The following is a 23,031-nucleotide window of genomic DNA, read 5'->3' on the forward strand; positions in this document are numbered from 1 at the left end:
GCTTATGTGGTCCTGTGTGCTTTCACTTCCCCCTCTGAGAACTTCTGATCTCAGCTAAAAGGTCATGCTCTAGGTAGTTGCTGCCCCTTCAGCCTGGGCCACAAAGCCTAGCTGACCTTGACTTGAATAAGACCTGGCTCCGGCAGACCTGAAGACCCATGAGTAAGAAATACGTGCTTATGAGATTTTGTAGTTATTTGTTAAGTAATGCTATTAAATAGCATTATTGTGGCAATAGCTTGCTAATACCTTGCCTTGACTATGCCACGAAGTTGTGAAGGTTAAGTCAGAGAATGATCAAGGGTATTATTTGCATAACCAAATGTAATGGATGAATTATAACTGTTTACTTCTCTGATGTTTACTCCAATATACAGCTTATAGAGTTGACAGCAGACCTGCCTTTTGCTTGCTGGCAAATGAACTGATCCTGGGACAGTCACATACCCAGCAAGTGCATCGTAGAGGAGGTGGTTCATTCTGCCTGGCATTGAGAGACCCATTAGTTGACAGGTTAGGTGGACCCTTGTGTACTGGGACACAATACTGTGTCTATTTGGCCCATCATGCACAGATGGGAGAGTGAGTTGAGACTGTTGGCTGGAGTGACACAAAAGGACAATCCAGAAGAAGCTAGAAGAAGTGGGACAAAATAGTAAAGAGCTACTAAGAGGAGTCTAGAAACCCAAGTACAAGTCTGGCTGATCTATTGTTAAGCACTAATCATTTGATATGATGGAGATTACTTTGTTCAATCAGTAAAGATCTGAATTACCTACTTGTCCTTTCCTGGGGGTCACCATGGGAATTAAAATGATAACATCCACATTTCTGCATATCTTTTTTAACCTACTTTGGTCATCCGAGCCCAGATTAAATACCATAAACATTTATCAAGAGGTTACCAACAATTTCAGTGCATATTTATTGGGCACCTACAATGAGCCAAATCCTACACGGTTTCAGGAATAAGCAAGATAGATCACTAGACATGGTTAAATATATGCCAGATTATAAAACACATGAAGACTGTACTCCATGAAGACTAAGAAGTCTAGCTCTCACTGATGGGGACCAGGACACGCAGCCCCAAAATAAGCCAGTTTGGCTTAAGAATTATTTTGAGCAGAACTCATTTGGGTTCCTGATGTCCCTTATCTTCCTAAAAGCAGAGCCTCCCCAAAGAACTCAACTGTCATAAAGCCCTCGCCTGAAGTAACTTTAATTTCTCTTCTGGAACAACACCACACTCAGAAAGACGTCACAAACTATCCTATCTCCCATCCCGTCTCCTAAGAGCCCATTTATCTTTCCAAAAAGCCATTTGTTTTTCTGTAAGTGCCCTCTCTTCCCCTCCCTTTCCCCTACTAAGTTAGTTACATAGATCCCCAATTCGAACCATCCCTTTGAGTTACTCATCTCTATCCCTGTATTACTTCCATGTATTAATAGGCGTCACACACATGTTAATAAACTTCTGTTTGTTTCTCTCTTGTTAATCTGTCTTTTGTCAACATAATCTACAGAGCCCCAGCTGGAGAATCTAGGGCAGAAGGAAAAAGATATTCTGCTCAAAGCTTATCATCTACTATATGTTTTACCATGTTATATGTACCACCTTTTACCTCTTTTTATGGACAAAAAAGTACACTGATATTGATGGCATAAATAAAATTGACTTCAAATCACAAGCATATTATTGCATGAGTACATATTATTACATGGGCATCATTACTATGGTGACCTAATTTCCAGGGTCAGCTATTTCTCTGTTAAATTAAAATTAAATTATGGAAACACTAGGTGCTAGGCACAATGATGGGAGCATTCCAACAATCTGTGATTCTTTAATATTAACTCCACTGGATAGATCAGGAAACAGGCTCAAGGGGATAAAGTAACTTGCTTAAGGCCGTTAGAGTCTAAGCGCATTCCTTTTTTCTCTGCATCCTGCTATCCTCATAGTTTATTTACTGTGCTCCATATGGTGCAGTCAGTAAAAAGCAAATGGCAACTGGAAAAAAAAAACAACAACCCAACTTGCCTGCCATTTCTCTTCTTCATAGCTAGAGAAAGAGTTTACTAACATCAGTGTCAATGATCATAAAGCGAAATGTCCTAAGCCTTAAATTTGCTTTTCAAATACCAGTATTTCAGAGGCAGATTACCTGACTCCAATAATATGCCTCAAACCTTGCACTGTAGGTGCAATGAGAGGGAATATTTTCATCCATTATAAGAGGCTTGTCAGGGGAAAATATTTTCCTGATATCATACCCAAGAGAACAGCATGTGGAGCAACATTATCATATTTTATTGAACTTTCATATATTCCATGCAGTATATTGTATATTTTATCTTTTGAAAAGCCTTGGTAACAAAAGAATAAAATATCTATCTAAAACTCAACGTACTTTCTAATAATGCTGCACGCACATTAATAGCATTCAAAACAATTCACAGGGCTCTGGTAGCTCACCAGTCTGTGCTAGGAATGAATATCCTTCAGTTCCAGGAAGGAAAGCTCAACCCTGTGGCTTTGCTCACTCTTCATAGCAGGGGGCAGGTGGAAGGTAAGGGGCAGAGTAAAGGGCATACATTCATAAAGGCTTCCTCTCAACTGGCAAGATGGGGGAGGAATGTCCTGAGCACTGGGAGTTAAGTACTAGCCTAGCTTAATTTGCATATTCTTGTGGCATCGCAAGGGTATTGATTCTAGCCTCTGAGAGACAATTTACATAAAGGTTTCAGGGCATTCTCAGGAAACTAGCAAAGAGGATTTTGGAGTAGACAATGACAGTCTCAAGAAAAACAAGGAGAAAGAAACCAGTTGTTGGTAGTTGGGGGACGGGAGGCTGGGTGAATTACTTAGAGGTAGAAGAGAGCATAAAGACACATGTTTGAGATGAGGTATCCTTCTGCTGGTGACTGAGAGCTTCACATCTGATTCCCACCAGGCATAGTCACTCAAAGCGCTTCCAGGCAAAGTCCCTAGGGTCTTGGTATAAATTCAGAGGCTCCTATGGAATTGGAAAAGCCATGTTATCTTCTAGGGACTCAAAAGAAAGTTCACGGTCAGACCAGTCGGGCTTGGGATAAAGGTCTTCAGAGGCTTTGGAGAAATACCACTGTCAGGATGGGAGTGATCATTCATGTTTCAGCAGTGCCTGCAAGAGCCATGCAGAGTACCGGGGAGGGGGGTCGCAGGGGGAGGAGTGACCCCACCCACACATACTCCCAGGAAGCACGAGTCACCCAAGTCACCCGGGGCCACACAGAAGGGATGGACCTGGGAGGCTGGGGTAAGCTCCCAGCAATGGTCTAGACCATGGACGTGAGCCAGAAACCATTGTCATCTTAAGTCTTTGCTTTGACTGTCCCATTCCCGAGATGCCTGGAGAACTGAGGGTCACCTCTGAATTCCTTTCAGTCTATTTATTTATTTATTTATTTATTTATTTTTAAAAGATTTTATTTATTTATTTATTTGAGAGAGAGAGAATGAAAGAGAGCACATGAGAGGGGGGAGGGTCAGAGGGAGAAGCAGACTCCCTGCCGAGCAGGGAGCCCGACGCGGGACTCGATCCAGGGACTCCAGGATCATGACCTGAGCCGAAGGCAGTCGCTTGACCAACTGAGCCACCCAGGTGCCCGAATTCCTTTCAGTCTTAACACTGGATGTGGAGAAGAACAAACCTAAAATTTCCATCCATTATCATCATTATGATCCACAGAGAACTAAGGGCAGGCTGAGAAATGAATGGCAGGGGTGTACCAGCTTTGCCCCTGTTAAATTATGCACATCATATGAAATGACTTAAAGGATGAGTGCCCAGAAGAAACAGGGACAGGCCATATACACTGGCCAGTCCTCTGAGGCTCGTGACTTTAAAAGTTTCTCTTGATCTGCCATGAGCCCCGCGGAACATGGAAATGTGCCTACCGGGATTTCCACCGTGCAATTCTTGTTCTTTGGAGGAATACCCTACATGCAGAAGCACCATGGCGTGTCCTCAGCGCAAAGCAAGGGAAACGGAGCAGAGCAAACGGAAGACACAGAAAACACTGCCACTGTGTAAACAGAGAGAAAACACTCATGTCCGTGTCCTCGAAACTAAAACTGTGTCCTTCTCCTGACTCTAGAGCTACCAGATCTGGTACGGTGATGACAGTAACTATCTGGGGCATTTTAGGTGGCACTTCTTTGATGAAGGCTGTAGGAAAATTAACTACCCATTTAGAAATGACATTCAGTATGTGCTTGGCCACCTTGCTAGGGAGGAGAGTGGCAGCCAGATAACAAAGCAGACCTAGAGCATCACCTCGAAGGATAAAATACGTATGATGCTAGAGCCAAAACAAACAGGCTGCAGAGATGCAATTAACAGGCAGAGCATGGCAGGAACCCAGCACAGGGCATCACCTTCCCTCATTCTCTCAAATGATGGCAAAGAGGAGGAAATCAGGGCTCTTCTGATCTGAGACCCTCTCCTTCCTGAATCCAGGCTATATTGGAGGGTATTTTTCCCCTGTCTTCAGCTTTAGTGCAACATTCTGGAAAGGGACACAGTGTTTCAGGCAGACGAGCTGAGGCTAAAACTCAGCTCTTTTTCTTGTCGCCCCTGTAACTCTAGGTAAATTATGTAACAACTGTACATCTCGGCTTCCGGGTCTGCAAAACTGACCATCTCAGATTGTTTGGGGAATTAAATGAGATAAAATATGTATGTATCAATGGATGTGGTAGGTACTCAATAAATCTACTTCCTTTCTCTCTTCCCATCTATTTGTAATTCCAGGATCTGGGGCATTTTTTTTTTCACTTATCTATGTATCATTTCATTCAATAAACATTTATTGAGTGTTTTCTTTGTGCCATGCACTTCACTGCTAATCAGAATTTGTCAGCCACGGCCATGAAAAGAAGTGGGCCAAATGAGCCCAGACTGCAGGTTGAAAGGGGTTACCCTTATTCGAGACCCTATGTCTCAGAGCTGTTGGTGTTTTAAGCACACAACCCACAAGGGAAATGCCAGACCACGTGGTAATTAGCAAGAACAACATGTTCGTCCAAACAAACAGGCTGCAGAGAGGCAAGATTCTGTTGCTCCCACTTGAATTTGCATCAAAGGACTCTGGCTGAGGTTAATTCACCTCCGAAAGGTGATCAAGGTATACACTTTTATCTTCACTATATGGATGCCAGTCTTTGAAAGGCAAATTAAAGGCTTTACCAAACGTATGATTATGGGTGTTTGTGTAACGTTTGACCTTCTTCTGTCCTCACAATCCTTTGAATTTTATGTTTCTAATCACAGAGTGTCGCAATCCAGAACACACAGAACAGTTTGACTATATTAGTGAAGTTACTTATTTATGTATTATCTGTGATCACTTGCTTTCCTCCATTACATTCTTCCAAGTGGGTAACTTACAGTTATTAACTTTCAGGAAGCCCCTATATATCATAGCATCATACCATTAAGCCTTTTGGAAATTCATCACAAATCAGTATACAGATGACATTGATGTCTTATTGCTATTCATTCCTCCTGGGCCGTTTTTAGCAGTTCATTTTTTATATCCCTGCAGTGCTGAAATATGGCTCACTCCAGTATCTGTCCTTTTTGTAATCGCAAAAGGAAAGCTTGGCAGTTGTTGTATATTACACTCTTGAGAAAAATGCTAGTAATACGTCGAATTGATTGAACAGCATGGACTCAAAACTACCTGGCACAGGGCTATTTCCTCAGTCTTATTCAGATTTTTTTAAAAAGCATACCTTTTAGAATCAGAAACTGTGAAATCATCATCACAAGGCAATGTGTTGAATAAGGATCACTTGGAAAAGCCCAGAAGCTCCTCCCCATTTCTTCCCTTTGCTCCTGCAAATATGTTTATTGCATGTGTTTACAGTGTTGTATGCTATTCTTCTGGAAACATACTATCACTGACAAGAAGCTGGGGGGTGGGTTTGGGGAACTGGGGTTGTGAAATAGCCCTGGACATCCCTAGTTCTGGGGCAGTGGCAGCTTAAACTGGAAAAGTTCTTGGTGACATTGCTTTGTGATTGCCAGGGCATTGGGTAAAAGCTGTCTCCATATGCCAACCTTACTTTGCAAAGACATGATTAGGAGTAATGTGGGCTTGTAGAAGGCAACCAAGGAAAGACGATGTATTAAAAGAGGAATCAGAATGAAGGTAAGGAACGTCAGAATTCCATCTACTCATTTCTATGCTTCCCACCTCCTCCCCAGTTAGTGGAGACTGGGCTTGGGGAGGGTAGAGTACAGGGCAGCCCAAGTGGAATGATAGTTAAGGAGGCTAACACAGTCATTGGAGTCATTTCCAATATGAATATTTATAGCGAATCTAAAACTTCTAACACTAGTTATCACAGATGCTGTTGGTGATCCCCTCAGATCCCCTTTTCTGGGAGAGTGAGCAGGTCTCTCAGCTCCTCTGAGTGTTGGCTGCAATCACCTCACCCTCCTCTTGGGAATTGCCCTTGGCCTATAAGAATCGCGGTGCGCTGGTCAATATTTACCAACCAGCTTTCTGGGGAAAAAAGGCCCTGTTGTGTAGCATTGGCAGATTTCTTTGGTATAAACACACTTACCATGGGGATTTCAAGTTACCAACTTGATGTCACTGAATGTAGAGGGGGGAAGAGATGTTCGGATGGGCTCTGGAAAGCCAGTGTAAGTGAGCTTCTCCAGTGCAACACTGCACGTGAGCCGCCTTGCCTGGGAACACCAGCGATGTTATACCCGCCTTAGACTGCCTCCCTGGCCCGTGAGAGTAAGTAGAAGGCTGCAAGAACAGCGGTGCCATTCATGCTCAAGAGCTCCCTGTGGGATCCGGCTCCAGTTGGACTCCAGGTGGACTCCCATCTTTGCTGAACTTCTTCCCTGCTCTGCTGCCCCCACTCCTTTGCATTTCTCACTTGAGAACCCTTCTTCAGCAATTCATTGGTTCAGGAAGCTGCATCTCAGGCTCTAAAAACTTGGGCTTGGGGAAGCATTGGACTCTGAAGGGGTGACACAACACTTAATTTGAACTGATAATTTTGCCCAAATCTTATTCTATCAGAGTCTCTCAAGCTCAAAATAAATAATTTGGGAGTCTTCAAGCACTAGGCTGTTTTCTATATTCAAACCTACCTAGCACACGGGCACTAAATAGTAACTATAAATAGCTGTATGTACTGCATAATCCCTCCTATCCCAGCACAAGCCATGCATGTTGCTTCTAGTGAGAAATCAATGAAAATAGCTACTTGGCTTAAAAGAAAAAAAGTCGCTTCCCTCAACTTGAAATAAAAAAGAAGAAATATTTTCTGAATATTTCAGAGGAAAATGCAAATGAGGAAAAATCTCTGCTCCATAGAATTTGATGTGAGGCATATTTGTGATATGAAGGTGGGAGAAAATATTTTCAGGAGGTGAGATGCTGCTAGTTTGACAGGTTTCCATTGACTCCAATGCACCATGCAGTATGTGTGTATGCTTTCACTTCTCGGTAAAAATGAGATCATGCCCCTTCATCATATGATATCATATGTAAACATGTTTTGTATATATGGTCAGAGCATGTGGGTTTCAGGGCTAAGGGCCAGAAATGACTAATATTATATTGTGTCACATCTGGTGAAGATCTTAGTAAACAGAGAAAAGAATCTGTTCAGAACACGAAGTAGGCAACATTAGCAAAACGTCTTACTGAATAGACACCAGGTTTATTGTATGAGAAAAACAGATGCTAGGCTGAGCTAGCTAATCTCTGAACATTTTTTATTTACCTTTTCAATAAAAATTGCATATATGTAAGGTGTGCAACATGAGGATTTGATATACACATGCACTGTTAAATGACTACTACAGTAAAACTAACCTATCCATCTACTCAGGGTTAGCATTTTCTTGTTGTTGGTGAGAGCACCTGAAATCTACTGTCTTTGCAAATTTCCAGTATTCAATAGGGCATTATTAATGATCGTCATTATGGTCTACATTAGATCTATATGCCTACTCATCCGACGTAACTACAACATTGGGGTGGGGAGGTGGGGAAATGGAAAAATAAACTGGCTGCTCTTAACTTTTCATACAGTTTAGATCTTGGCCCTAACATAGTACAGAACGGGGATTAGAACACCTACATTCTAAAATGATAAAAATATGAGATATTGGAAAGAAATGGATTATTTTAATTATTCTTTTTTTTTTCTCAGTTCAAGTTTAATAGAAACAACAAAAGGCAAAAAGTGATGCCCTATTACTGTACATAAGAGTTGGCCTGCCCCATAACAGCTCAGGCCCTTCTCTCCAGAGGAAGAAAGGCTGGCCTCCCCAACCCCTGCAGGAAAGGCCCATCCTGTCCCCATACCACATCTGCACAGAGTCTAAAGTCTTATGTTCTAAGCATAACAATAGTACAAAAGAGATTTTGTTTTCATGGCCACCCACTGCAGCCCAGCGCTAAAATGACCCAGCGCTCACTTCTGCTTAGAGAAATATTCTTTGCTCTTCTGGACATCAGGCTTCATGGTATCACTGCCAGGCTTCCAGCCAGCTGGGCACACTTTCCCACACTTGTCAGTAAACTGGAAGGCCTGAACCAGTCGCAGAGTCTCATCCACAGAGCGGCCGACAGGAAGGTCATGTACCGTGATCTGCCTAAGGATGCCTTTATCATCAATGATAAAGAGGCCCCTGAACGAGATGCCTTCATCAGCCTTTAAGACTCCATAGTCTTGAGCAATGGTATGCTTGGGGTCTGATACCAAAGGAATGTTCATGGGTCCCAGTCCTCCTTGTTTCTTGGGTGTGCTGATCCATGCCAGGTGACAGAAATGAGAATCCACAGAAGCACCAATCACTTGACAGTTGAGTTTCTTAAATTCTTCTGCCCTGTCACTGAAAGCAATGATCTCCGTGGGGCACACAAAGGAGAAGTCAAGAGGGTAAAAGAAGAACACAATGTATTTTCCTTTGTAGTCAGATAGGCTGAGGTCTTTGAACTGGCCATCTGGCATAACAGCCGTGGCTTTGAAGTTGGGGGCAGGATGCCCAGTTTTGGCATTTCCTGAAGACATCTTGCTCTCAGCGGCTCTGAGAACAAAAATGCCGAAGACAAGGCAGGAAGAAGACGCCTATTTTAATTATTCTTAATCCTTCATGAGACATTAATAAGGTTGCTTCTATATGACATTAAATTTTCATAAGAAAAAATTGGGGCACCTGGGTGGCTCAGTTGGTTAAGCATCTGACTCTTGATTTCATCTCAGTTTATGATCTCAGGCTCCTGGGATTGAGCCCTGCGTCAGGCTCCACACTCAGCAGGGAGTCTGCTTGAAGATTCTCTCCCTTCTGCCTCTCTCCCCACTCACACACACACTCTCTATCTCAAATAAATAAATAAATAAATAAATCTTTAAAAAAATAAATTTTCATAAGAAAAATGAAAAGTCTGATCATTGCTCAGATGTTCAATTGTTAATGATGCATAGACTCCCCAAATCATACCTTTTATTCTAATTTTCCAGTTTTAATGTAATTCTTTCATTTCAGAAAAGCAGAATTAGAAGAAAATTTGTATTTTCTTAAGTCCTTCATACAGAATCTACTTCATTTTTTCCCCCTGAAATGATGGGGAAATTATTTATTTTTATTTTCAGACCAAAGATAATCTGGTTTCTAGGCAACAATGGCCCTTTAACTGGACTCAAAGTCTCTGAAGTTCAGGTAGGGAGAGCTTGGCTGGTCTATGCAGCCAAATGACCAGGCTTACAAGGAGAAGACTGGCCAATTTCAGAGCCTTCTTGGAGAGAATGTATAACTGATATCAGATTTTTAATATCAAAATTCAGAACTCTTGGGTATATGACTGTTTCTGTGTCACCCAGGTGTTCTGCCAGTTTTATCCTCTTGACTGTGATGGAGACACTTGTTCTGGAATGCTTGAGAGATAACACAAAGTGGGAGAAGTAAAAATTAGGCCATGTTTTTCCCTTTTCTCTTGCTCTTCTACCTCATTTTTAGATGAATGGCAAAAGAGCTGAACTACAAGCAGTGTGAGTATGACATTTTGTCACCTATTTGAAAGGGCAGTTAATTTGCCAAATGCCTGTTGGTTTCATCTGTGGAATCAAGTAACCAGACAACGAAGATGGTACCATGTGATTGATACTTAACACCCATGAAATTCCTGGGGAATTCATCTGCCTCTAAATTCATTAGATTTCTTGAGTCAATTCCCCGCATACTCTCTCATAAAAATTGTGCTCCGTCCTCGGATAACTTGAATTTTCTTTTATTTAAGTGTTGCCACCAAAATCATAGAATTGTCAATCTTTCTAAAAGTAGGAAAGGGCAGTACCTATTTCACCCTGATGCAGAAGACAGAAGGCACGGGTTCCTTGGTCACATGAACCCAGGACCAGGAGGAAGGAGGGAGGAAAGCAAAGGGGGGCAGAGGAATGGGACAAGGTGAATGGGAGAAAGGAGACAGGGGAGGGGAGAAAAGGGTAGGAGAACAAGACAGAATGACTGAGAAGAGGAAGGTAAGTGGGGGGGGGGAAGGGAGAGAGAGAGACAGAGAGATAGAGAGAGACACAGACCAAGAAGCAGGAAGGGAAAGCAAAGTCTTTTCTAATACTCACAAGAGGAATAAAGAAAGACACAGAACTAGATGTATTTATAAAATACTAAAGCCAACGTCCAGGTGTTTCCTTCAAAGGCTTGCCTAATGACTGCATTGATTCTGTGGGCAATGTCAAGAGGGACACATTCCAAGCAACTGCTGAGACGCTGAGCAGTAATCCTGAGCCCAGCTCTAAGCTAGGCGACTGTGCACGAGAACCTGATGCCAACCACAGAACACCTTTGCTCTGAGCCCATCCCCAACTTAGGATACAGCATCAGTCTCTCACATTTTGCTTATCTTTCATCACAAGGCCCTGAAACCTTCCACTGCCTGCAAAACGCTCTGCTCTGAGCATAAACACAATTACCTTGGCCTCGTTTCTTTATCTTTAATCAAAGTCCTTTCTTGTAACATTCATTTTCCCTGGATCCTCCATTTTAGCAACTCAGAGCAAAATATCCTAAAGGAGAAAGAGTCCGGTATCCAACACTTTGAGGAGTAATTTTGATAGCGGATGAGAAAGAGGACAAGGCAGGTTTCTTCCAAACCAATGCTAGGGCTTTAAAGGGAGTTCTCCGCTGGGAGTTAAATCCTCATTCTGGGGTCAGCCTCAAACAAACATGTTCCATGTGCCCATCTAACCATTGTTCGTAGTTTCTAGATTGGAAGGGGGATTCCAGGCCAGGTCAAGGCTGTCATCTGATGCTTGAGCTTGTTCTAGAGTAGCACGTGGACTTCAGTGCCTGCTGGAACTCTTTTTGTGCTGGGGTTCTCAATGTAACACATGGAGGTCATTCACCCTTCACATGGCTTGAGCTCTTATTTTGAAATAAAGTCTGGTTCATGCCATTTCCAAACACCAGCACTAGTTTTCGGTGTCTGAGGCTGCACAGGACAGGTATAATTAGAAGGCGCCTGTAATTATATCTTAAAATGTCACCCTTTCAGAAAGAATTGAATACAAAACGTACAGAATGGTTGATTCTTCTCATCACTACTTTGTTCCCCTTTTTCTGCATTTCACTTTGTCAACATCTTTTCCATTAGTTATTCTAACCATCAGTACTGAGGGATCTGACTGCAGTATCCCAGGTACTCTATTCTCCCTGAAGGTTAGTATAGGACAATGACCTCACTTATGGAGGAGTACCTTATGTACTACGTAATTAGGTTGAATTCGTCTCTTGGCATCTTCCCTGTGCTATTTACTCATGCCGATCACATTATCCATTAACTTCCTCTACTTTTTTCGCATGTAGTGATTTTACAACAAATCCAGCCCACTCTGAATCTGTGCAGCTTTTTATAAAGATGGGCCTGAGAGGAAAGCTTTACCTTCATGCATACTGAATTTCAAACTCTTGGATAGGGGTTGCTGGCAAGGTGGTTCTGGATTCCATATTCTGTCATCCACGTCACCTCTCAGCATATATGTTACGGATTCTAAAGTGAGTATTAGTTTCTTTGATGGAGAAACTCTGGTAGGATTACGTTGTGTTTTCTCGTTAATGGCCACATCTCTGATGGTAGTTACCACGGTCTGAAAGTTCATATGTTCAAATCCTAATCCCTAAGGTGGGGTATTAAGAGGTGGGGCCTTTGGGAGGTGATTAGGTCATAAGGGCAGAGCCCTCCTGATCCGGGCTGGTGCCCCTAGAAAAGATGCCCCACAGAGCTCCCTGGCTGCTCACACCACGTGGGGACTCAGCAAGAAGGCGCCGGCTGTAAACCAGGACGGGGGCCCTCCCCGGAATGCGACCATGCCCCTGCCTTGATCTTGGACTTCCCAGGCTCCAAAACTGTGAAGTCCATTCTTTAGAAGCCACCCCGTCAGTGACAGTTTGTTCCTGCAGCCCGAAGGGATGAAGCCAGTAGCTAACAATTGTGGCACATCTCCTTCTCCGACAGCTGCCAGCCTGAGAACTTGAACAGCCACCTGCCTACTAAGCGTGTTACTTCATGTAATTCCCTCCACCACAACCACCACAACCCTGCAAGGTGGGTACAATTACGATCTCTCTTTTACAAAGGAGGGAACTGAAGCTCAGAGAGGTTAGGCTTCTCATATTTGGGTGGTTAGTGGTAAACCTAAAATCCAAACCCAGAGCAGAACATCTGTGGGTCTCTATCCCTCCCAACCCCCCAAACAAAGGTCTATAATGTCTTAATGTTCCTTCTCCCTGTAACTGTAACTTTAAAAGACCTTCTCGTTCTGCCACCCTAAACTCATTCTGGACCTTATTCTCCCTGAAATGATTTTTACAGGTTCCTTCCACTTTCATCCCCCTCCTCGGCTATAAAGCCCTTTCTCTCACATCTCTTCCCTGCCATTTAAAAACATTATTTTTGGCAAAACTCCCTGTGCAGCCACATCTGTAGCCTTAGCTCCTACCACTTCCTTTTTCTGAGGTATCATCATTTGTAATTGTATTGCCATAATTTCATTTTTAAGAGCTTCTTAGTCCTCTAGAGTTACCTTCCATGAGGCAGAGAGATCACATCTACTTTAACTATGATAGTTCAAAAATCTGCCTTTTTGAAGGTTTTAGGATCCATGTCTGACAATGCTTATTAGCATTCTTTTTTTTACTTTGGAATACCGTATTTTCTAAGATAATACATCCACTTTCTTCCAGAATTTTACTGTCCATTCCATATCACCGAGCTGCTTTTCCTTGTTGGTTAGAATTAGAGTCAAATAAAGAGACCCTTTATTGTTTCCTTCTGAGAAAGGATATTGTCAGTATGGCAAGTCAAAAAACTTATCAAACCACAAAATACAAATGATTAAGAATTACATTCACTTCTTCATCAGCTCTTGGAGATCTACTGTGTCCCACAAGCACATGTAAAATTATAGGTGTCATTTCCATACCAGAGCTTCAATATAAAAAGACCCGTGGTACTTAAAGATAGCTAATGAGTTCCAAATGGGAAAGAATACTTATCATTGAAAGTTTAATATCAGTTATGCAATAAAAACCAGCACCACGGTAACATATTTAGATGGCAAAATGGATGTATCCTTACATTTTCTTTAATCTTTCACACGTGGAGCCAGAACGTCTAACATTTAAAGACCCTCCTGCAAACAGTATTTCTTTCCACCGACCTGTCCATGCTAGCTCACATTCTAGCACTTCCATAAAGCCTGGTTCAGCCAACCCAACTTCTTACCACCCTTAAATATTAATGTCAAAAAGATTGATTTGCTAATTAATCATTTCATTGTTTCCTTAGGTTCTCTTCCACTATTATCTCAAATAGTTATTTAAATCAGCTACTGTGATTTAATTTCTGTATATCTATATTTTTTCCCCTAATATATCGTGAAGTCCTTGAAGGAATATAAATGCCTTACTCATAAAAGGTTTCTAAACATAGCAATGTAGACACTGCAATGATTAATTGTGGTCAACTAAATTTTGCTATCAGGTTCATGGTGGAAATTTAAAAAATAGAGAGGTGATAAGATTTTAGGCACCCAACCAATTCACAGTCACTATTTCTTTCAACATGTTTCGACCATGTTTCAGGAAAAGTACAATAATCGAAAATTAGTTTCTAATGGCAGATTCTGTTGATGGCAAGGTTACTTTTCATCATGGGACTTTCTCATATTTTTCCCACCTTAAGTCAAAGCAACTTTTCACTAATTCCACATAAACCTTTTGTTTGGTGATCAAAGATAATCTTGGTTCAGTTCAAATCAACCAGCCTCATCACAGATAACCTCAGGGATATAAAATGAAAATATGAAAGCGCATTTATCATGAGGAGCCCTTAATCTAAGACGGGGAGATGAGGCAAGTAAGACTAATATACTACAGGCCAAGGTTCAGGTCCTAAATGAAATATAAGCAAGTTACTTAAAGAAGCAAATGAAGAGGGATTTCACCAGTCATGAAAGACATCAAGAGGAGCATCATGGTGGAGGCAGCACTGGTGTCAGAGAGACTGAATAATAAAAAGGTAGGGATGGGGAGTGCTGAGGTACAGAGGTACGTCAGGTGAAGGGTTACACTGTGGCCAAAGCACAGATCACAGGGAAAGGTGAGATACAGTCAATTAAGAAAAAAGTATCACCGTCTCACTGGGAACAAAATGTAGGCATAAGATGTAAGAGGAATAAAGCTCTGGAGGGGGGATTTGGGGCCATATTGCAAGGACTATGAATGACAGGTTGAGACATTTGTACCTAGTTTTATAAGTAATGATGAGTTTTATTACCTCATATTCATTTAATGGGAAATTTGCAAACGGTCATGTAGATAAAGGGTACAGCCTTGCGTAGGATGTCTTCTTCTTGCCCCTTCCAATCTATCTTCACCTTGCCCTGTGGCCTGGAGGCTGGCTTAGGTAGACTGAATCAACAGTCTTGTCTTGGTCTCTGACTTCTCCCCAGAGGGAGCCTGGCAAAGTGGGGGTAGCGAGGAGTGCAGCTGGGGTCTTTCGTCCTCAGTTCCATCCCTGTGGTTGCATGGGCTGCAACCAGTCTCCTTGAAAGGGTCATCTTACATTCTGGAAGTCAGAGGTCAAAAAGCAGTTTTGCTGGGCTAAAATCCAGGTTTTAGCAGGGCTGTGTTCCTTCTGGAGACTCTAGGGAAGAAACTGTTTCTTTGCCCTTTTCCAGCTTCTGGAGGCTGCCCATATTCTTTTGGCTCATGGCAATGCATAACCCTGATCTTGCTTCCTTTGTCACATCTCCTTCTCTGCCTTGGACTTTCCTGCCTCTGTCTATTCCTTATAAGAACGCTGTGACTGCATTGGGCCCATCAGGATAAGAGAGGATGATCTTCCCATTTTAAGATGCTTACCTTAATCACATCTTCAAGATACCTCCTGCCATGTAAGATATCATAGTTATAAGTTCTGGGGATTAGGATATACATATCTTTAGGAGAGGGCATTATTCCATCTACCATATTTGTCAACTCTGTATTTTTGCCTAAAATGAAGGGATGAATTAAAAATCTATGGGTGTTTTTCAGATTATTAAATTAATGCAAGCTTGTTACAGAAAATCTAGAAGCTTTAGAAAAGTTGAAAGAAACAATATTACTCTTAATCTTCGTCTCTTTTCTATGCATAGCATGGGTGCTTTTTAAATACATAGGGATCATTAAGTGAATGACTTTAGAAGTTACCTTTTATATTTAATTCTCATGAGCAATGCCCATGTCACTGACTACTGAGATGTCCATTTTATTAAAAGACCTAAAAGATGGGGAAGGATGCCGGAACTGATTTTTGGTTAAAATGGTAGGATCAGCAAGTGATTTTAGACTCAGTTTTAACATGTTTTTTCTTCTTTTAGATGTTTCAGATCAGCAGAGAGGTTATCTACAAACCATATCTCTTCCATGAACACTAACCTCACCTCTTAATCCAGAAACCCTTCAGCACCCACCTGTATCAGAGAATGCTCCAGACAAATATCTAGAGAACTACTATATCCCCAAATGATTAAGCCAGGCCATTCAGATTTTGCTGTTCAGTAACATTCACACTCTACGCTGTTATTTTCAAATTACACCAAGAAGCTTACTTAGGTGAATAGCACACAGAATTTAATACACAAACACTTAACGTATACTCACTTTGGCATGAGGAAAAAGACAAGGAAGGTAAAAATATATGTGAATCTGTACAAGTCCATTGACTACCAACGGTCTCCATCTTTAAAACAGTCAATCAGGCTTGAACTGAGCTTAAAATACCAGTTGTCAGAATCCAATTTCCTACATACAGGGATTTTAAATGATCTGAGACCGTGAAGGAAGAATTATCTCCACCTGCCTACTCTAATTCCTGAGTTGACTCAGTAGCTTTCTTTAGAAGAGATTCATTAGCTCCAAGATTAAAAAAAAAATTAGTTTAGACTACTAGGAGTTAAGTTGAATGGGGTCAAGGGTGGGAGACTGACTCCAAGGTAAGATTCTTATGACCATACACAACCCAACCTTAAGTGAGTATTGTTTGAAAAGCACAGTTATTTAAAATTTTGTCCATAAGAGTCCTATGTGTCAGATATGAACAACTAGGTTAAAAAAAACCACTCTCCTTCAAGAAAAAACAACAACAACCCAAACATTGCTTAAGAATTACCATAGAAAAGAAGCAACCTAAAAAAGTAAAAGAAATACCATTATTCAAGTATAATGAATATACTTTGTTATCCAAGACACAATATGTTTTGATTGACATCTAACTATTATTATTCTTTGTATTTTTGCATTCAGGTTGAATTTCAGCCCTTGCTCATGCTAAGATAAGCCCTTAATTCATGATTTGAGCCCCACACCAGGTCAGACACATTAAAACAAACACAGCAACACAAGTCCGAGATTGCAGCAATGCTGCTTCATGGGTCTGGGCATGAGTTTCACTGAAACACGAGCAGGAATCATGTTCATGGATAAGAATGTGACATTAAACACATAATGACTGGGATGCATTTAACATGCTGATACCCAGCAGATCTCAGACTTTACAACGTGGCACCTTGCCCACATTCTACAAAACCTCCCAGTCTTACAGGGTGGTCTTTAAACCTTTTGGTTTGGATACACATTTCTTCAAGGCAAAACTAAATTCACAGCAGTGATTTGAATACTCACTTCCAAAATAAATCTCCAACTCATTAAACACCACCTTTAAAAAGCTGGCAAACATGATTTAGCTATTGTCTATCACGTTTAGACATTTCATTACCAGTTAGTTTATCCTCCTACCATCTATATTTTATTTTCCACCTTTCGCTAATGCAAAGGAAACCATCAGACAGTTCTCAGCTCTTCAAACAGCTGACAACACAAATCGTGCCAGATATAAATATTTACATCGTCGAAAGTAAATGTTTCCAAAATTCCAAACTCCAATGCATTTGAAAATTGATTTGGATCAGGTACACTTTACTGAATTGGAAATATAAAAAAAAAAAAATCTCTGTCAACAACAACAAAAATACCAAACCAAAACATGAGTGCTTTTTAACATCAGGCTATCCCCCCCATCTCTTCTTTCCCAATAAATTTTAGGGAGAAGTGTCTTGAATTTATTATTTTTTTCTTTCACATCAATATTTTCCTCTAAGATGGGCTGATGGAAAAGTGAAAATTATGTGTCCATTATATGCGTTAGCTTGCCACTTTTCTCATCCCATGTCCAACGTACTCTTAACCTAAAAATGCTTCAATTGCTTGCTATAACTCAGGAAAAAGATCCGGTTCCTTAACACAGCCTCTAGATTTGGCCCCATCTTCCTTTTCCATCCTTACCTCCCTCCTCCTCCTCTTTGATCTCTGGGCTTCAGTCTTGCTGGTCATCTTGTAGCTGATTTCGGGCCCTCATTCTGCATTTTTACTGCTTCTCACTTTGTCTAGAATACAATTATTCCCTCCATCACCCTCTCCAAGAAGGAAAGAATGATTGAAAAGTCAAAACTGCAACTTGCCCTTTCTGAATCCTGGTCAGTGAGCCTGCCCATGCTCATGACTTGAAGGAGAGAGGTGTATGTAGAACCCATGGCAAGTTCCCTTTAGAGTTTATAAAAATAAAACTTCAAATGGAATGATAATTTGGATAGGTTAATTTCTATGGAATCAGAGCAATAAACTACATGACCTACATAGGACTTTTCTAGAAAAATGCTTCTCAAGACATATTTAAAATAGAACACAAACACTACATAGAGAAATAGTCTCAATTATGTGCAATGCCTTTTAAAACCCGCTTTCTGACCTGAGTCAAAGTCACTAACATCTCCGAAAACAGTCATTGGACTTTGGGTTTGTTTGTTTCGTTGGTTTTTCGGTGACAGTTATATAATAGGAAAAAATACATTCCGATATATCAGAAGGGGAAAAACTGTCTAACAAACTCCATGGTAAGTAAGGCAAACAGACCCTGTAAGTAGAGAGCAGAGCCCAAGGAACGCAAACCCTGGAGAATCGGCTGCCAGCAGTAACAAAAGTTGTCCATAATTTTATTCCCAATTTCTTGGACACAAATGATTTTCCATTCCTCTTGAGTTCACAATAACTAAATCACCTTCAAACACAATTTGCTGTGTGTGTGTATTTCCCACCTTCAATGAACTACTCAACAGTAAAAGGTAGCCAAAAAGAAATTAACCCACAAGAGAAATGCTAGAGTCCAGCAAAAAGAAGACCCCACAGGCATTATGTCCTTCCAAAAATTAAGGAGGAGCACATCGCGGGGTGTGGTGGGGGAAGGAGGGACGCTGGTGTGAGAATCACAAAGCATAACTCAGCATTTCTGGGCAGGAGCTAGGATTCTTAGCGAGCCAAGATTCCCCTAGAAAGATTAATTGTTGATTTTCTTATAAATCATCTAAGGTGATTGTTTGTTTTTCCTTCCAAGATGATACATTTCTGACTTTATGTTTGTTAAAACAATTTTCCCCCCACTTTGTTGAGGTTAAAAGAAGCCCCAGTAAAGAGGTTTCTGAGAGGAGGGATTTTCCCAGCATGATATGCTTGGGACGCACGCAACATTGCTTTCTGACCTTCATGGGGTACCAAGGGATAGGGCCTTGGACAACCTCCAGGGGTTACAAAGTAATTAGAAGCATGAGGGTTTGACTAGCTAAGGAGAGAAAGCACAATTTAGACATAATTATATTGGTTGGCAGTAGGCCTGAGGTCTGTGATTTTACTCCTAGATGGAAAGACAAACTCATCACGGAGATGGAGACCTGGAAGACTAGCTTTCAAAATCAGCATCTCCTGGCGTCCTTAACTTCGCAATGGAAGCAACATGGCTGCTTACCTTCCTGCCCCCAGTGTTGATGCGAAGAGGTGTCAGAAAGGGGTCGAAGATCATGTGACTGGTCTCTATGTTGACTGGTGACTGCCGTTTCCCCACAGAGCAAAGATTCCAAGCTGAGTTCACCAATCCCCAGAAAGAAGGAACTAGAAACAGAAAGAAATTGTAGAATTAGTCTGGGTGGAAGGTTCGAGAAACAATGCAAAAAGAGCCATGGCACCAAAGTGGTGACATCAGAGAGAGCCACCTGATGTTTCCCACCCATAGAGACCCTTGGGTGTCACTAGGATATTCTCTTGGCCTGGATTGTGGTCCATTTCTCTAAGTTTTACCTTCAGATTTTCTTGTTTCAGACCCACTCATCTTGGGGCCTCTTTGATGAGTACAGTTAGCATTAATGCCTTAATGGGAAGAAGGTGTAGTCCACCCACATCATCTTTTGAAGTACAGCAAATATTTAGTAATTCCTGAGCTGATGCTCTGCTTTTCCGTGTGGCAGGAATGATATGGGAATCACCCTTGTTCTATATAGAAGGTATTTAAAGCTTTTAAAAGAAAGTAGCATTTGACATATACAAGGTGTTATTCTGTGGGCTGTCAAAACCAAACTGAGGGAATGAATGACTTTTATGACCCCCAGTCAATGCCAGACAGGAGCTTGGCAAAATGACTTTGTCTTTGTTTAATCCAGCACTGTGTCACTAACCTAATGTACCAGCAGCTTAAGAATGTGTTCATTTGATAAGCAGGAAAAAAATGACATGGAGTGCTGGGTGCAAATATCCAAAGGGGAATCATCTACTCATCTTCCGTGTCCCATTAAAACATCTATGAAAATAAATTTCTAAGGCGATTTCCAGTTATCTTCTGTTTAAGAAAGTTAGCAGAGCAGGGGGAACCAATTACTAATTTTATGTCAGTGAAGATCACAGACTATATCTTCAGCTTTTTCCTGCCCCCTTCCCCTGTGCTCAGTATTTCCACTGAGGCTCTGGATCCATGTGTCCAATATGTGGCCAAGAGCTTATATGGTTATCACTCACTCATCCATCCACAGTGTCCATGAACAGCACAGTGAGTTCCTGTTGCACGTCCAGCCCTGGGTTAGGTGAATTTCAAGTAAGGCAGATATGTATGACTACCACACTGCAGGGGGTGGGGGCACTTGGAGGGTTGCAGAACGAGGTGAGTGGGTTATTAATCTCTAGGTGAGGGGCACCGAACCCTGATATAGTGGTAGTGGAGTTAGGGAGTGATTCCTAGAGTAGATGAACCTAACAATCAAGTCACAACCCTCTCAAATGCACCTGTCCTCTCAGGAACTCAAATTTAATTCAGCCTTTACTTTAAGCAGCCATCATTCCTTCTCATGTCATGGATGGAGAAAATTGAGGCAAGAGAGGAGTAGTGCAAATAACTGCCGAAGAGACTCTATAAAAGACCCATAATTCAGGAGAAGAATCGAGCTGGATGGTATGTCTAGTACTATTGAAATCTAAAATTCTACCAACCTTTTATTTGTTACAGGCCGTTGTTGGGCAGAAGTGGGAGGAAAACCAAAAACAAGTTCCTCAGATTCTTAGAAGAATGTTTCAACATCAGAATAAGGGGGGGACTTCCTTGTGAAATATGGCAAATACTTAATTTGGCTGAACCCATGGCAATAAGCCCACTGGGTGGTTCCATTCCTTTTGGTTTAAGGAGTTTGAATTGGGTTTCTATCTCTAACTGATTCTCAAATGGCAGCCATGGGTAGAGTACTAAAGGGAGAAAGAGAAGCACAGGGGGTGGGGTAGAAAGAAGAGAAGAAACTGTACATGTGTTCCTTGGCACTTTCATTTCCCATCATTATTTAAGTTATGTTATCCCTGCAAGTCATTTAACATCTTCAGAAGGTAGCATGCCCCAGCCAAATGATAATATTTAAGGAAGCTCTTGAATTAAACATGTATTTTTAAAAATATAAACTTCTGTCTCCTCTAAACTGCTATTTTTAAATCACTGACAATCCTATACTTATTCCCCAATCATTCAGCTTGTTATGCAAATAAAGTCCCCATCAGTGTCTGCTCCTACCCGTCTTTGTCAGTGATGCACATAAACATGGCAGATGTGAGGATGCCAGGGATACGGCTATGGCCCTGCCCCAGATTAGATAAATCATTTATCTTTTGGGCTTTGGTTTGGTCTCTATAGCCTGTGTGGTAGGCTGAATAATGGTCCTCCTTCAAAGATGTTCACATCCTAAGATGTTACCTTCCATAACAAATGGTACTGTGCAGAAATGATTAAGTTAAGGGTACTGAGATGAGTAGATTATCCCTGATTGTCTGAGTGGGCCCAATGTAATCCCAAGGGTCTTTTTTAAGAGAGAGGTGTAGGAGGGTCAGAGGCATAGAGAAAAGATCTTGGGGTGGAAAGAGAGGACAGAAGACACTGGCATTGAAGATGGAGGAAGGGGATATAAGCCAAGGTGACCTCTAGAAGCTGGAATGGGCGAAGCAAGGGATTTTCTCCCCTAGAGCCTCCAGAAAGAACACTGGCATACTGACCCCCAACGTTCATTTTGGGCATCTCACCCCCAGAACTATAAGATAATAAATTTGTGGTGTGTTAGGTCACTAAGTTATAGTTCCTTGTTATAGCCACAGCAGGAAACTAATACAGCCTCCTTTGATCTTTAAAACTCTGTGAGACCATCACCTCTTTGACAGCGGGGCCATCTATGATGTCTGGGGGCTTTCCCCGGAAGGCAGCTGCATCATAAATGTAGTGAGAGCTAAGTGCAGGTTGCATCTCATCTATTCCCTTGAAAATCATTACCAAAAATAATTCAAACCCTATAAATGGGTTGCAAGACTGCTAATACATGGCAACACGGGGAGGCAGATGCTGCGGGGCCTAATAAACTTCACACCCCAAAAGCACCCCCACAAAAACACAAACAACAGAAACTTTATGCAAACATCTGCCTTGGCTTTTATTGGGCATGCCATTCTTTATGACAAAGTTTCAGGGTTTTATACTCCCACTTCACCGTCGAGCCTATGTGTCTGTTTCCCACCACCTGCTCAGATGACGGAGGAACAGCTGAGAGCCCCTCACTCCCTGTTCATTAGCTCCACCCCTGAAGGGCTATCTAAGTTTGCTCACTACTGGACTGCTCATTTTCAAATCAGCCATGAATTCACCGTCCTTCAGAAATAGAAGCCACCTTACAGATCATCTGGCCTGAACACATACATGAAATTAAGGCCTTTGCAGCAGAGGGTCCAGTCCTTCCTTCCCAGCAGGCTCCACACGAAGGCAGATTATTGGAGCCAAGGAGTGTCAGAGCTAAGTGTTGCCTTGGCCATTGTAAGACTCTGCTCCCGTTTCTCTTTTGGCAAATCCAAAGTAACATCAGTGCCTATTTTCCAGATAAAATAAATTTCAAGTGCAAAGGTTCAAACTGACCTGCTTTGAACATCAACCATTGCAAAATAGAAACTAAGAGAACAGTAGAACAGATCAACGAAACTAGGAGCTGGTTCTTTGAAAGAATTAACAAGATCGATAAACCCCTGGCCAGACTTATCAAAAAGAGAAGAGAAA

General features: G+C 41.6%; 1 protein-coding gene and 1 pseudogene across 3 annotated transcripts in view; both read right to left on the minus strand.

Moving 5' to 3' along the window:
- Positions 1–23,031, minus strand: part of CA10 (carbonic anhydrase 10 (inactive)) — a 409,114-nt gene that overhangs the window by 196,555 nt on the left and 189,528 nt on the right. For all 3 annotated transcript variants that reach the window (XM_081805240.1, XM_081805238.1, XM_081805239.1), the window contains exon 4: positions 19,441–19,583. In XM_081805240.1, the coding sequence (XP_081661366.1) occupies positions 19,441–19,583 (143 nt within the window). The remainder of the gene's footprint in view (positions 1–19,440; positions 19,584–23,031) is intronic.
- On the minus strand, positions 8,417–9,120 carry LOC102726958 (peroxiredoxin-1 pseudogene; annotated as a pseudogene).

The sequence above is a fragment of the Leptonychotes weddellii genome, chromosome 15 (assembly GCF_054177405.1).
Source record: "Leptonychotes weddellii isolate Sample4059 chromosome 15, ASM5417740v2, whole genome shotgun sequence".
In the NCBI taxonomy this organism is placed as follows: Eukaryota; Metazoa; Chordata; class Mammalia; order Carnivora; family Phocidae; genus Leptonychotes; species Leptonychotes weddellii.